Genomic DNA, 15,795 nt, shown 5'->3' on the forward strand with positions numbered 1-15,795 from the left:
CCCCGGCCTCCCAAGTAGTTGGGATTACAGGCACCCACCACCATGCCCGATTAATTTTTATATATTTAGTAGAGATGGGTTTCACCATGTTGGCCAGGTTGGCCTTGAACTCCTGACCATAGGTGATCTGCCTGCCTCAGCCTCCCAAAATGTTGGGATTACAGGCATGAGCCACCACGCTCCGTCCACTCAGCATTATTCTTGTACCGAAGTTCTTGTTCTTGTTCTCCTTTTCTTTTCATAAGCCAATGTGCTTTATTAATTGAAATATTATGTTTCTTTGACTCTAAGAAATATATTTTTTTGTTGTAATGTTCTCAAAATCAGAGTTTCTTAAAGTTTTATTGTATTTAATTCAGTTTTTCTTTATTAGTTGGACATAAATTGATGTCTCATTAACAGTATCTTATATTTGATGGCATTAAAATATTAAAATGTGAGATTAATTCTATATTTTTGCTATTGTGAACAGGCTGCAATACACTTGAGAGTGCAGATGTTTCTTTGATATACAGATTACCTTTCCTTTGGATATATATCCAGTAGCAGGATGACTGGATCATATATTAGATCTATTTTTAGCTCATTGTTGTTGTTTTGTTTTGTTTTTGAGATGGTGTCTCACTCTGTCACCAGGCCGGAGTGCAGTGGCATGCTCTCAGCTCACTGCAACCTCCGCCTCCTGGGTTCAAGCGATTCTCCTGCCTCAACCTCCCGAGTAACTGGGATTACAGGCATGTGCCACCACACTGAGGTAATTTTTGTATTTTTAGTAGAGACAGGCTTTCACCATGTTGGCCAGGATGGTCTCGATCTCTTGACCTTGTGATCCCCCCACCTTGACCTCCCAAAGTGCTGGGATTATAGTCGTGAGTCACCGCACCCGGCCTATTTTTAGTTTTTTAAGGAACCTCAATACTGTCTACCCTAGGGGCTGTATTAATTTCCATTCCCAATAACAATGTATAAGATTTCTCACTTATATGTGGAAGCTAAAAATGTTGATCTCATGGAAGTAGAACCAGAACAGAAGTTACTGGCAGGTGGGATAGAAGGTGGCGTGGGGAGCCAAAGGCTCTTTAATTGATACAAAAGTACAGCTAGATAGCAGAAATAAGTTGTAGAGTTCTATTGCAGTATACGGTGGCCATAATAAACAACAATTTGTTGTGTATTTTCAAATAGCTAGAAGAGCAGTTTTTGAATGTCCTCATCATAAATAAATAATAAACCTTTGGAGTGATGAATGTGCTAATTACCCTGATTTGATCATTACATGGTGTATACACATATCAAAAATATTAGATTGTATCCTATAAATACGTACAGTTCATATGACACTTTAAAATAATAAAATAATAAATAAAATAAGAAAGAATGAGATTATAGTTTGGGCTTTGGGTCAGAAAAGGCAAAGACAATGTGTTGACCTGTTGTGGTTTCAGGCCACTGGGAGTGAACTATTCCAGTCACAAATGGGTTACTAGACTACCTTGATGTATGATTTTAATGTCCCAATTGAAGTCCCTACTTTGTTCTCTATGAACATAAAATCCCCAGGGATAATTCAGGGAAAGATACACTGGTATAGGTGAGGGCTCTTGAATTTCTGTGTACCTAACTTTAAATCATTTAAATTTCATATTGTACTATTAAAAACTATATAAACATTGCTTATATGGAATCACAGTGCTACAAAATTCTCATTTCCAGAAAACGGTAAATATTTCTAAATGTTTTCTTTCCTTTTCATTTAATGCATTTGAGATACTTTTTATTTTAAAAGTTTAATAATGAATCATCTGTGTTCTTTTTGTCTTAATACTTTGTGTACATTTGAGTGATTATACATGATCATTAAAATAAGATAATGTAGAATAAATAAAATGTGAATAATGAGGATTAAGTGTTAGTTTGCAAATTTCCAGTATTATTCTCTAGATACCTTTGTCTGATTTATTTCAATGAGTTTTAATCATTGGGACGATATGGAAAGAGCAAAAGGACATCCGTATAGAATTAGTTACTTAACTTTGATGGTTGATGTGCAATTTTTTTCACCAAAGGGCCACTCCAGGCCTTCTGACTAACTTTCCAGCAGGCAGATTTCCTCCATGTCTGCAGAAGGTTGCTTTCGGTGCACTATTGTTGTTGCAATTGCTAGTATTTTTTATTCTAGATATTTCAATGTTTTAACTAATTGACAGTCCTTCAAGACTTTGGCAATATGTTGACTGTCAGTCTTAATTTTTATGCTTTTCATTTTTTATGTTTTCTGTAACATTTTCTACGTTTTTCTATACCTTCATTAAATTTAGAACAGAAAGTTGTGTGAGGTTGAGCCAGGACTGTTAGCCCAATACAAGAGACACTGTTGTCTTCCTAAGCATGAAAAATAAGTCATACTTTATTTCTTAATGACTCAGTATCATTGTAATGACTCGCAAAGACTGTTGTGTAGGTCAGATACATAAAGTCAAAAATAATGATCGATATATAGTTGTTGCTCACGAAGTAGTCGGTACAATTATCATTTTGTGATCTAGACCTGTAATACCTGAAACAGACCATTTTGATTGTTTCTTTCTGTTGTAACGTGTCTCAGTTTTACACCCACTAATATTATGAGAATCTTCTCTAATGCTTAGCTGATGGTTTCTGACCTTCTATAGTTTGCAGAAAGGAAGCACAGCTTGTGAAAATTATAAAATAAAATATGAACAGTCTTACTGAGCAAATGTTCTAGGAATAAACTGCGAGGATTTAAGAGACTGTGTGTGCTGCTGTGGAAAATGCAGCTTTAGCAGCTTGGTAACCGTGTTCTTTGCCTGGCAAGTCACTTACTCTATCTGAACTTCAATTTTCTCATCTGGAAAATGGCAATAATAATAGTCACCCTGAATATTTATATAGAGAGATAAATGGAGAGAAAGAAGTAATATAAGTTGTCTGAAATAAATAGGTGCCTAATAAATTTTAGACATTGATTTTTCTTGCAATTTGATATATAATCAATACTGAGTAATAGAGAATAAATTTGTCTTAAAATAATTATAAAACTCCCAAATAAAATCATAGATATGTAAACCTGCTTCCTAATTTATAACATAATTCATAATTCTCAAAAAACTTATTTTACAAGAAATTATATATCTATGGAATGTAATGTTAGCTAGATTATACTGTGGAGAAATTATAGAATACATTATAGAGTACATACTTATTTTAGGAAGACAGAAAAGTTGTAATAGTGTTAATATAGGGAGACAGTTTTTTTCTTCTCCTTTCTTCCCTACCTACTCAAAATGTGAACTTCTTATCATTACCTGAACATATTTCCATTTTCTTTCTTTGAGAAAAAAGATAGAGAATTTTAGATAATTGTCTCTTACCCATTCTAAAACTTTCTTTGTAGAACTTTAGCTTACCAACATTTAAAACAAAGGCAAGTTTCACATTGTCTCACAATGTATGTTTTGAAACATGGCCAAAGTTATTTTTCATTTCTTAATATTTTAAACTATGCACTGATAAAATGTTTTCATGCAGGTCGGACGTGGTGGCTCACGCCTGTAATCCCAGCACTTTGGGAGGCCGAGGTGGGCGGGTAACGAGGTCAGGAGATAGAGACCATCCTGGCTAACATGGTGAAACCTCGTCAATACTAAAAACACAAAAAATTAGCCAGGCGTGGTGGTGGGTGCCTGTAGTCCCAGCTTCTCGGGAGGCTGAGGCAGGAGAATGGCGTGAACCCAGGAGGTGGAGCTTGCAGTGAGCCTAGATCAGGCCACTGCACTCCAGCCTGGGAGACAGACTCTGTCTCAAAAAAAAAAAAAAAAAAAAAAAAAAAAAAAATTCATGCATATTACTGATCTATATTATGTGTATTGATATCAATATACTTTCTAGTCCCATTATTAGTGTTTCTGTGTGTGTGTAAAAGCCTCAAATAAACACCAAGAAAGGATGTAAGCACATCAAAATACCAAAAAACATCTCATTAATTTCCTTTTGGAGAATCAAACAAGGTCTTATCATCATAGGGCCTATGTATTTGTGGAAAATATTCCATGAACCTTGTCTTTAAAAAACTTTTTTGGCCAATCCCTATTTCTCCTTTAAGTAAACTACATTCTAGTATATCTCTTAACTTTGACACACATATAACGATGTTTCATGTCTGCAAAAGTTTACTAAAGCTTTCTCATTTTGAAAGATATGATAAATCAAAGTGGTATCAAATAAATAGCTTTACAAAATGCTTATATTTCCTTGTCTCCAGCCTTAAATGAAATATATTCCCAAATTATGAACTATTGGGACCATTTGTCATATGTTTATTGAGTTATTTTATTTTATGAGAATGGTTTAATTATTTAATTTGTCAAGAATTCTGCCCAAAGATACTGAGAAAGAAAAGCTACAATGTTTTAGAAGCCTATCTTTTAATAATACTATCCAATATTTTAATATGGAAGATATTTTATACAGTAATTTCTAAGGTAAAGATCACATCCATGATTTTTAAAAGTTAAAAAAATGAGAAAGTGCATAAAGTACCACAGAAATTGCAGTAACTTCCCTTGGCATTTATCCTACATTCTTTCATCTATTCGACACGGTGCTTTTGTGTCAACATTTTCAAACACTTAGAGTCTGTTACAGAAAGTGAAAAGCCTTGTCCAAAGTCACTTCTCCATTAATTGGTGGACCTGGGAGTTGTCTGATTTTAACATTTGTGATGTTTCTTCTAACACCACATGTTTGAACACTCCATACGTTGGGATAGATGAGCCTTTAGCTCCCTAGCATGAACCCATTCATTTTGTAAGAGAAGAAACCGAATTTCAGGGAGAAGTAAATCACAGTGTGACCTTGATGGAACTAGCAATGACTGTCCGGTCAAGCAAAAGAATGAAATTCAGAGAAGGATGATTGTGCTCGGCAAACCAGTACAGTATCACCGTGTTTTCAGACCGCCCTGAGATAAACAGCCTCAAAAGGCTGAGGATAATATCCTTGTGCAACAGATGAAGGAAATTCTAGTAGGCAATCTACTAGAATGAAAGCAAACGCAATGAGTACCCAAAAAAGGTCCAAGCACAGCAATTACTATCTTCCTCAACAAAGTGCATCAACACATTGATTTTGGTGTTACATTAGTGAACAGACAGAATAGGCAACAGATGGAATATGAACCCAGTGTCATGGCCAGAAATCAGAACAATAGCGTTCTCTAGTTTCCAGGAGGCCTCAGTAAACCCTGTACACTGAAAGTGAGCTAAAACCTCCATTAACTGACATGTATCTGAAACAACCATGCATAGGAGCTGGTAAAAGCATGAACCTCACATAATGCAACTTGTATGAAAAGTATAATGGTTTCTAATAAGCCTGCAAAATGGAATCATCAGCCCCAGTTCACTGGCAGTACTTTATCACAAATTACAGTGATGTCTATAGATCACTGTGCATTTGGAAAGGGCTCACTGACATTCTTTGACCCTGCTAGTATAAACACATTGAATAGTATGGTTTGACATACCTCCTCTGAGCTCAGGCATAATAAGGACACCAATATGAAACTCAGAGGGAGAATCAGCTGTCCGTGATTAAAGATGTACATCACCATTCTGACCAGCCAAATGCTTCCTCAAGGTGGAATGGGAATGATGGAATCCACGAAGATCTTACACTTCTTTATGTAGGGCCAAGCTCAAAAAATTGGGTTAAGGAGGAAACTTTGTTTATGAAAGTATAGAATTTAGAGTATGTGATAATTCCCACAAAATCATAATATTGTTCAGACTTGCTTGTAAATTTCCCCACTCTATCACAACATTTCATTGTAAATTATAGTTTCCTCTCTAAGATTTCAAATTGTTATAAGACTGAGTCCTGAGGAAAACAAAAATATACTGTATAGAAGGACAAAACCTGTGTCTATTTAATTCACTGCTTTATTTCCAATTCCAATTCTTAAGGGTGTGCCTGGCACATGATAGACACCAAATAAATATGTATTGAATGAATGAATAAGGGAAAAAAAGATACTATCCATTATTAATAACCTCAGAAGACAGCGGGGAAAACATTCCTTGATTCATGTGTTTGCCTTAGCAGTTACCACACTGTCCTACAGAGAAAAGCAAAGAGGAAAAACTTTATAGCAACTGTTAACCACCCGCTTGCTCTGCCCATGGTTAAGAGAAACCATTGCCTGAATTACTGTGAATGATTTAAAATGAGCTAAATAGAAAAGGGAGAAAGCAGAGGATGGGAATTTCAGGCAAGGGAGAGGGAGAGGGGATTTAAAAAGCGTAACTGGCTTGGCATGTTCAAACCAAAGCATGTATAAGGGGCACAGAAGACGGAAGAGAATAATGGAAAATAAAGTTAGGAAAACAGACATTCAATCTCATTGCCCTGGTATTTTTTTAAAGCACATATGAAGTTCTATATTTAGCATATAAGACTTTCATAAGCTATGTATTTACTAAGATACTCCTGGCTTAAAAATTCAGTCATTCTGTCACTGTTAAATATTCCGTTTGCCACTATGTAAAGAACTCTATGATCTCGCCAGCCAAATGAAAAAGAACAATTTTTAGGTACTCTCCATTTTTATTCTTTGATTATGTTACTGTAATGATGAATATGTTCAAAGAACTACTTAAGTTACCCAAATACTTCTCTTTCGCATTCCTCCTTTCCCTGTGCTTTACCCATGAACAATGTTTGCAGACATATTCAATCATTGGCCCATCGAGTAAGGGAAAATGCAAGAGCATATCATTCATCATCACCCAAATACCTTACTTAGGTTCCTGATGAATATTTTTATTTGTTGCATTGGGTGAACGAATGAGATTCAAGAGGTTCATAAAATTGTAATAGAAAGAGAGGAAGAGAAGAAGTAAACTAGTATTTATCATCACCAACTTGTCAGTCAATGAATTTTGTACAATACCATTTAAATTTTTTACTTAAATTAATATTTTATTATTTAAAACAACATTGGATAAATGTTATTATATAGACAAATGTTCAAGATTATTCAGTTACCTTGCAGGTTCCCGTAGATCAGAATCAGAAGAGCTAAACCTAAATATTCCTAACTATAAAGCCTGTGCTGTTATATATTTCATAGTGTCTCTCCTTTATGTTTCATTCTAATTCATCCCAAGATAACCTGTTTTTCATGTTTATCTATGCAGAGTGCCTGCTTTATTGTTGCCAAATTATTCTCCTGCCTTCTCTATCTACTTCTTTAATAAACTGAGGGATCTGAAGCACTTGGTAGGTGGTACTCAGGTCACATCAGCAGATGGAATGTCACGTATGCCCAATGTTGTATCTATAAAGTGCTGAAATGAATGCAAAATACAAACTTCTGTGCTGCAATGAGTTGAAATAATTGTCAACTACATTTAATATTTTTTTCAAAAAAAACCAAGAATTTGCATAGACTGACAGATCGTTTTGTTTCCACATTCAATTTTAATATTTGGTTGTGCTTTCCAAAGGACAGTTATGTTTGTTTAATATCCACAAAATCCCAAGACTGATTTTTATGCTTGTAAGTAAAAGATAAATCAGTCAATAGCATTATTATTTAATGAAACAAACAGCAAAGTGGTATGGATGAGACTGTCTAAATGAAAAACATTTTTTCTAAGTAATTCTTTATATTCTTCCTTTATTATTTTATATAAGAATTTGGGGCAAAAGTCTCAGAAAGCAAAGTGCTCAAAGGAAAGATTCTATGCACAAAGGCATCTTTAAGATCACTAAGATAACTAAGCAGGTATCAGTTTATTTTCTTCAGAATTAGAAAGCTCTCTAAAGACTGGAAATGTTTGCTAGCAGATTGGCAGAAAAGGTCTGATGCAATTCAAAACTTCGAATAGCATTTTGACAAGCACAACTATAAATCTATAAAATCTGTGCTATGTAGCTGAATTATATCCTAGTGGTCAGTAATCTCAGAACTAAATTGTCTCCCATAACATGCACTGAAAAATAGATACCAACATCAGTGCTAGGTCTGACCAGAGTAATCATTTTAGGATTTTCAACATGTATAAAGAAAATTGTTCACTTCTGCAGATACTCTTAAATTACAATTTTAAAAAGAAAATGAAAATCTGAAAACTACAAAATAACAAGAGTTTCACAAAAACTACTCAAGCAAAGAAAATCTCCTTGTCTTGTGACACTAACTGTACAGTCATACGCAACTTAGAAACTGGAAGTACAAATCTGTTATCTATTTTTTCTTAGCTTGCACATCGCCCTTAATTACCGTTTAGGCGACAAAATGAAACATAAATGTCTTTCTATCAACAGCACATTGCTGGAAGCATAAACAATAAATTATAAATTACTGAATCAGAAGCCTTTTTGGATCATATATGCATAGTGCTGTTCTCCTTATCTACGATCTGTCACACCTCCTGTTTCATGCAAATTGAGCACTACCTTTTATGATTCAACACTGAAGAAATGTCCCATGCTTCATATAGGTAATAGTAGACAACTTAAATGGAAAACACTTCCAGTCAATGTTTGGTGCTGTGTATTGTGCTGTGGAAAAGTCCACTATGTGAGCAGAACAGACAATACAATCATATCGGAAACATATTAAGATATTCACTATCATACTCATGCAAGTACACAGTTTTTGCTTGTGGCTTGGGGATGCTTGCCTGGGAAACCCAATCATAATGGTTCTGCTGTAGCTAAGAATATGTATATTTTTATAAAGGCGACTTGAGGAAAGAGAGGTTTCTTTTAGGAAAGCCTTCTATTGGCTCCAAAGCAGCCTATTGTAAAAGCAGAACTTAAGGAAGACTCAGGTGGCCAGAAAGAGGGCAATTGGCTTAGCAAGTTGGCATTCCTTGCTATATAGATCAGCAGGTAGGTCCTTCAAGTACAATCCATCCTGGCTAGGTATACCTGGCTTAAGGCAGAGGACAGAATGACTCTGTCTGCCTTGAAACCTATATCCTGAATACAGAAAAAGTATTCCTGAAGATTCAGCTGGAGAAAAGAGGGAGGACACAGCATCAGCTCTGGCTGGCATGAGAATCAGGAAAATCCACTTCCACTTTCAGGCAGCAAATTTGGGTTTTGCAATAAGGGAAGTTGGAGACAGACTGACGGTAGTCAAAAATGCAAAGGAAGGCTGTCTGTAATTTTCCAGCTATGTAAATGGTTCCCACAGAGTATGTGTGTTTGCAGGGAGGGATGGAAGCTTGGAGGCAATTTAGAACAATTTTGTATGCTAGAAATGAAAGTGATCCCAACAACTGGAAGCTACCATAGTGTGGAGGAACCTGAGTTTTGTTCTGGCAATGGAGCTATAGAAAGGTTAAAAAAAAAAAAAAAGCCGTCATATTCAAAACCATATCCAGGAATCCTGCAGCTATTTCTGTGGTGATAAAACTTTCAGAGTTGGTCCTCATCCTCTTCCTCCTTCTTTTTATTTTGTCTTTCTATTTTAATACCCTTTAGAATGCAACACATTGCAGTTGCAGCATAAGCAGATGTTTTTGCAATGCGTTCTAGTGAGGATCAGTGTTTTCCCAACTACTGATGAAGCCACGTTCAAAATTACGGCACAAGATTTATAATTCTGAAGAGTTAAAGCTTCAAAGAGACCTGGCTGAGAATGATAAGCCAGAGGAGATATAATATCATATGAGAAGGAATTAATGAATTCATATAAAGTGACCTTATCCCTCTTACTGTTGTGTTTTTCCATGTGCCAGGCATTGTGCCAATGGCTAAGTGCTAGTTCACACATATCCATCGCGGCACAACTATGAGGCAGGTATTTTATCCCGGTGTTACAGATGGGAAAACTGAGGCTTAAAATGATTTGCTTAAAGTAAGAGTATTCGATACTTCCAGAAAATAAAAAATAAATAAACTTACACCATTTGAAGTAGGCCACTCAGTTGAGACAGAAATCCATCAGACAATGCATAAATTGTAATCTATACAGGTAATTATGTTACAGACAATGAGCTAACAGGAGTCATGTTTATTCCAAAGTAATGGTTAGTATCTACATTATTCAAATTATTTATCAAAAGTATGCATTGAAAGTAAGCTTCTTATCAATAATATTTCAGTCAATGTGGAGGCACTAAGAAGGAAACACGAACTGGTATCATCAGGTACTACGGTTCTCCTGCTGGGTTAAACATAACCAAGCTATAACTAAATCCAGGTCCACTGTCTATTTCTCTTCTTGCGATTGACTCTCCATAGAGAGCAGAGATTTATATTTTCTCTCATTTCTCTACACACATGGTTGAAAAATTTCAGTATAAACCATGAGGGGTACTCTGGCAATTTGAATCACATTTTTTACCTACAGTGTTCAGGCTGAGGATGAGTAGTTTTCTACAGACCTCAAATTTCCTGCAAACAAGATATTTTAGAATCTCTAAAAGGTCCTTTTTCTCTTCCCTGTCTTGCTATATTTAATTGTTAGCTATTTTCCATTTCCATGATTAAAATTGAGGCGAGTACTGAAATGTGGTCAACAAAATTCTCTGCTTACAAATTCAGCCAACTGGAAGAAACCAGTATCTTGACCATATTCAAGGTGCTTTGATTTTTTTGGTGTGAACGTGTGGTATAAATGGTTCACTGTATTTTTGACCTTTACTTCTACCTTTATTTATACTGAAGGTTGCTTTCCTATTCTGGCAGAAATATAATTCTTATATATTTAGTAGCATTACTTGTGAAATAATTCATCTGTGTAGGAGACAAGAGACAGCTCATTTCTATCTCATTTTGTCTTTTATTGTGAATTAATTGATATAAATTGCATTGGGACCAATCCATATAAGATAAAAGAAAAATTACAATAATTTTGAACTGAAATACATGGTGGCAAGTTCCTTAGAAAATGCCAAATACTGAAATCATCTCCCTTAAAGATCAAATTAAATAGGAGACAAACTTATTCATCAACTATAGATTTGATTATATTAGCTCTCTCAACATTTTAACATTTTTCTGGTAGGCTGGAACTTGTAACTCATACTGCTGTCAGTGGAGAAGCATCAGATACTGACCATTTTAAAATTTATCTTAAGAAGGAAAAAAAAAAAAACTATAAACATGGCTATACCATCTGATTCTATCTCTCCGTGTTTCCAACATAGAATATGCCATCATTTTAAAGTAAATCATATTTAGTATTTTGATTTTTTTGGTACTTTTTTGTGTTCTCTCATCATTAACAATTAATTTGCAGTAAGCATGCAAGATATCTATCTATCTGTCTATCTATCTATCTATGATGAATCTATTGATCTATCTATGTGTCTATCTATCTATCTCCAATGTCTTTTACAGCTTCTTTTCATTACTTTGTTTCTACATATTAAGACAAGACCATTTTTTTCTGTTTTTACAGTACCTATTCAAGTGCCAAATAAGTAGTGGTCTATGAAGCAAAACTCATGAATTTCTGATCTAGGAAGAGGAACACAGAGAGTATAAACTTTATATATCTATTTCAAACTTGTGGTTTCATGATTTATTTTGTGAAGGATATGTTGAATATTTGGATCCTAAATCCAAAATCACAGTGAGCAGAAGTCCTACTTTCCATAAGGCAGTCCTGGTTTATGGTGTTTTTCAGACATAAATATAAGCAGTGACCCCTCTCACTTTAAAATGTGTCCCAGTAGAAACAATAAATTACGTGGTCGCTCTTTGTAAAACAAATAAACACAGTCTAAAATAAACAATCATGATGTATGGAGTACTCTTTCTGTTTCAAGTCATTTTTCAATAATAACTGACGTCTTTAAAAAAATTTACAAAACAAAATAATATGAAAAACCTATAAGATAGATCATAATTTTAACTTCTATTTTCCAGTATCAAAATAAAACAGATAATGACATGATATTAAATATCCTATTACAGGGTTTATTATAATGTGTGATGAAGCACTTAAATTCTAAGTATTTAAACTTTTACTTTCTACTAATTTCCAAAATTTAAGAAAACACATACAATTCATTCATTGTAGAATTAAATCTCTTCTTTAAAAATATTAGGGCATAATAAATATGTGTCAAAATTAGACTTTCCCTGGTACCCAATAATATCTTCCCATTCACCCAATACCTTATGTGATGCCTTCTAGGACCACACTTACAACAAGCGTGTCTTGAAGTTACAAAATTTACAGGAAACACTAAGGATCTCAGAATATTTGGAATGGGAAGTAACTTCTTCATGGAGAACTTTAAATGCTGTGCATTTTATATGCAAAAATAATGCCCGATACTTACTAGTTCATAATCAGAATAAACATGGACCACGCTTACGCACAGACTTCCAGTTCAGTTTGGGGTGTCTAAGGAGGCTTTGTGTTAGAAATATTCATATGATTTCCATTAAAAAATATTGGTGATGCTAATAAAGAAACAAAGACAATGGACTTGGATTACAGTTTCTAATCAAGGGTAGCTAACACATGAATACTCCATTATAGAGGAGACAGAAAGAGTTCTGTCTCCTTAGTTTTTATAATGGTGGAAGTCTGTTAAATTAGTAATATCCATATAACGACTGTCATTTCCTTTTTGTGATTCATCCACATTTATCAAAGCATCCCCAAAGAACGATGTAGCATTTTGTTAAAAGGCAAGGCCATACTATATTTAGCCATACAATGTTATTTTATTTCATAAAGGAAATTTTATCAAGATTCACTATCTCTTTAAATAGAATATTGCAAACAATACAAACAGATATCTTGAATCAAATTTTACTCTTCTGAGTATAGCTTGTATACAGACCACTGAGAGAGCTAAACAGATCCCTGTAGTAAAGCCAGAAAGAAGCCTGAGACATTGCTTATATTTTGCTAATCATTCTAAAACCGCTACAACTAAGACTTAAATACATTTGAACAAAAATCAGGTTTTATAATTTTTTTAAATAGATAGCAGCTTAGGAAACAAAACTTTCCAAATGAGATAGACTTTAAACAATAATATATGACTTTCATATATAATAAATAACATAGTTAAAGAAAACAGTAATCCAAGTTTGCTCCTCAGAAAATCTAATGAAATGGATTAAATGTGCTCAGTGAGTGAAAGACTTAACAATAAATCAGTACCTATTAGCTCCAAAATAATACTGATAAGAAATGTCCTTCAAAAAGGATTTTCTGAACTAATTGTTATTGTTAAAGTTGGTACAGGCTTAAAACAAATACCTTTAATGTGTCCCCACAAACCAGGCAAAATTAGAATAGTTTTCCCTAAAGACGTGGTAAACAGTCAATTAAAACTTAACAATTGCAAAGTGTAAGCCAATTCCCCCTCTAAGGGATATCTCAGAATCTCAAAATACCTGGCAGCTTTCACAGGGGTTAAATTTTACTCTTCATTTTTTAAAGTAAGGTGATTGAGGTATTTCCTGGGAAAAAAATTAACTTTTTACATTAACAAATTTCTTATCTCTTGTTGTAAGTATTGAAAATTAGAAACTAAGGTAATTACCATGCCATTACGCTGATAAGCTGAATTTCAAGTGCTCACGGGTGAACAAAAATTATTTTAATGATATTTTCAGTGATGTTATGAAATCGCATCCTATTTTCCAATTTATATTGTACTCTGTGTAGAAAGCTAATATATTTACCTTCATTTTTCTTGATGGTGAAATTCGGATTGTTGACCATTTCTGGAAGGAGACTGTATAAGAAATAATGTCCATTTTTGGGATCATCTTTGTCCATGGCGCTAACTGTTTGAATGACCTGAAACATAAAACTTGACGTCAGCATTTCTGATGATTCCAGAGGCTCCTACCATCGGTAAAAGCTTAGTGACATTCTTTTTGTGGCCTGATACTTTGACTCAAAGTCTCTTTTTCAGCTTTCTGAATTGTCATGGATGGTTTGTGCCAAGAATAAGGAGAAAAATCCATTACTTTAAAACCTCAGCTTCGATAAGTTGATGAAAATTAAGAGCATTACCTTTGTGTCCATTTGGTGTCTGTGGCTTGAAATAGCAAAGTTAAGTGTATTTGAAATATCCACTGGGCAATTACAGGTTTCTTTCCAATTTGAGTATTTACGGGCATCTAGAATGAGATTTGGAATTGTTACAGTGATTGTAGTGTGGTTCTTGGGAGGATTTTTGAGGTAAATGGCTTAAATCTTGAATCCTCACAACTCTTTTACTCATCAGGTTATAAGTGTTTGCCAAATAGTGTTCCTCAGCACAAACATCACTGCAACAAACCTCTCTGATGAGTTGCTTCTGTTCCCTCGCAATAATGAATAATGTTTTTTAAAGCTAGTGGATAACACGTGCAAACAATGCTTTGGAGTGTACCCTGAGATGAATAAATTATAGGGATTAGAATTACCACGGTGCAGAGAAATTTTTGGATAGATAGAGGTACTTGGAATTGGTGCCTATTGAATATGCTTGTTTCATTTGCAAAGCTACATTAACTTAATGCTAAAGTTGTTTCTTGGGATGTCAGATAATTATTTTAATAACTTGTATTTATGATGCTGTGATATTGCTAGTTCAATGTGACAAACTGGACAAGCGCTAATGTAGGAAAAATTTGAATGTATACTCCTACTGTGATAATAGATTTACCATAAAAAGTAGTTGACAGTGAAATGTTCTCAGGTTTATGATATTTCGAGGATATAATAATGATGCCAATGCTATTGTGTCTGTGGGAACAATTATGTCCCACTGAACTTCGAAATTTTGTTAAAGAGAAAAGAAATCAATTACTTCATTTTGAGAAGGGGTCATCTTTGCTTTCTAACTTACCACTCAAGTGTAAGAACCACAATTTCAGAACTTTTAGCAGCTATGGGTCTTTGCATTGTATCAAGCACATGTTATATGATAGGCAATTCATTCAATATACTTGAGGCAAAAATAAAATACTTTTTCAATTTGTAGGTCTCCATTTTTAAAATGGAACATAATCTTACTTTGTAAGTGATTTTTGTTAAGGACTTTGTTGTCTAGTGATAATGTCTTATAAATAATTATGATTATATTTAGCTTGAGTGACAAAATAACATAAAATAATTTAAAATATAACTCATGGTTAAGACAGTGAGATAGTCATCAAGAGAAAGGACTCTGGAGTTAAGCTTCCCAGGTAAGATAAAAGTCACAGCTCTATTTGTGGCTCACTGTGTGACATTGAAGGAGTTACTGAAGTCTCTGAAACTTTATTTTCTTGTATGCCAGAAATACAAATGCAAAGACCATCTTTTCTCAGAGATTTGTTTTGATTATGAATTTAAATTCATATAAATCTTTTGACAGTGTCTGGTTTCTAGTAAATGTTCAGTAAAATATTAGTCATCATCATCATTATTATTATTGTATTAACTAGGGCCATTGCTATGTATTGACGACCTGGCACTTTGATAAATCTTTATAAATGTAATGACTCTGTTACTCAATGATCCAGTATGATCAGATTAAAGAAGAATACAATTATATTTACTGTACCTAAACACATAGCATATTTGCCTTGACATTTAAGTGTAAGGAGAAGCTCTAGGGTACTTCTTTCATAAAAAATCAACATGAATTAAAGTACAAGGGGACTAGATTTGAAACATGGATAACTCCTTCGGACAGCCTGCAAGTAAAAATATTTAACAGAAAAGTATGAGTTTGACCACTTCACCTCAGAACAGCTGTGCTGGATTTTCATGTTAAAAAGTCAAGGGAATGACTATCTTTGACAAGAGCC

At 34.2% G+C, this 15,795-nt stretch overlaps 1 protein-coding gene across 3 annotated transcripts in view; it reads right to left on the bottom strand.

The window, feature by feature from the left end:
* CDH8 (cadherin 8) overlaps positions 1 to 15,795 on the bottom strand; it is a 390,268-nt gene that overhangs the window by 52,822 nt on the left and 321,651 nt on the right. For all 3 annotated transcript variants that reach the window (XM_015443035.4, XM_045382372.3, XM_005592125.5), the window contains exon 10: positions 13,693 to 13,810. In XM_015443035.4, coding sequence (XP_015298521.1) covers positions 13,693 to 13,810 — 118 coding nt within the window. The remainder of the gene's footprint in view (positions 1 to 13,692; positions 13,811 to 15,795) is intronic.

Source organism: Macaca fascicularis, chromosome 20, assembly GCF_037993035.2.
Source record: "Macaca fascicularis isolate 582-1 chromosome 20, T2T-MFA8v1.1".
Lineage (NCBI taxonomy): Eukaryota > Metazoa > Chordata > Mammalia > Primates > Cercopithecidae > Macaca > Macaca fascicularis.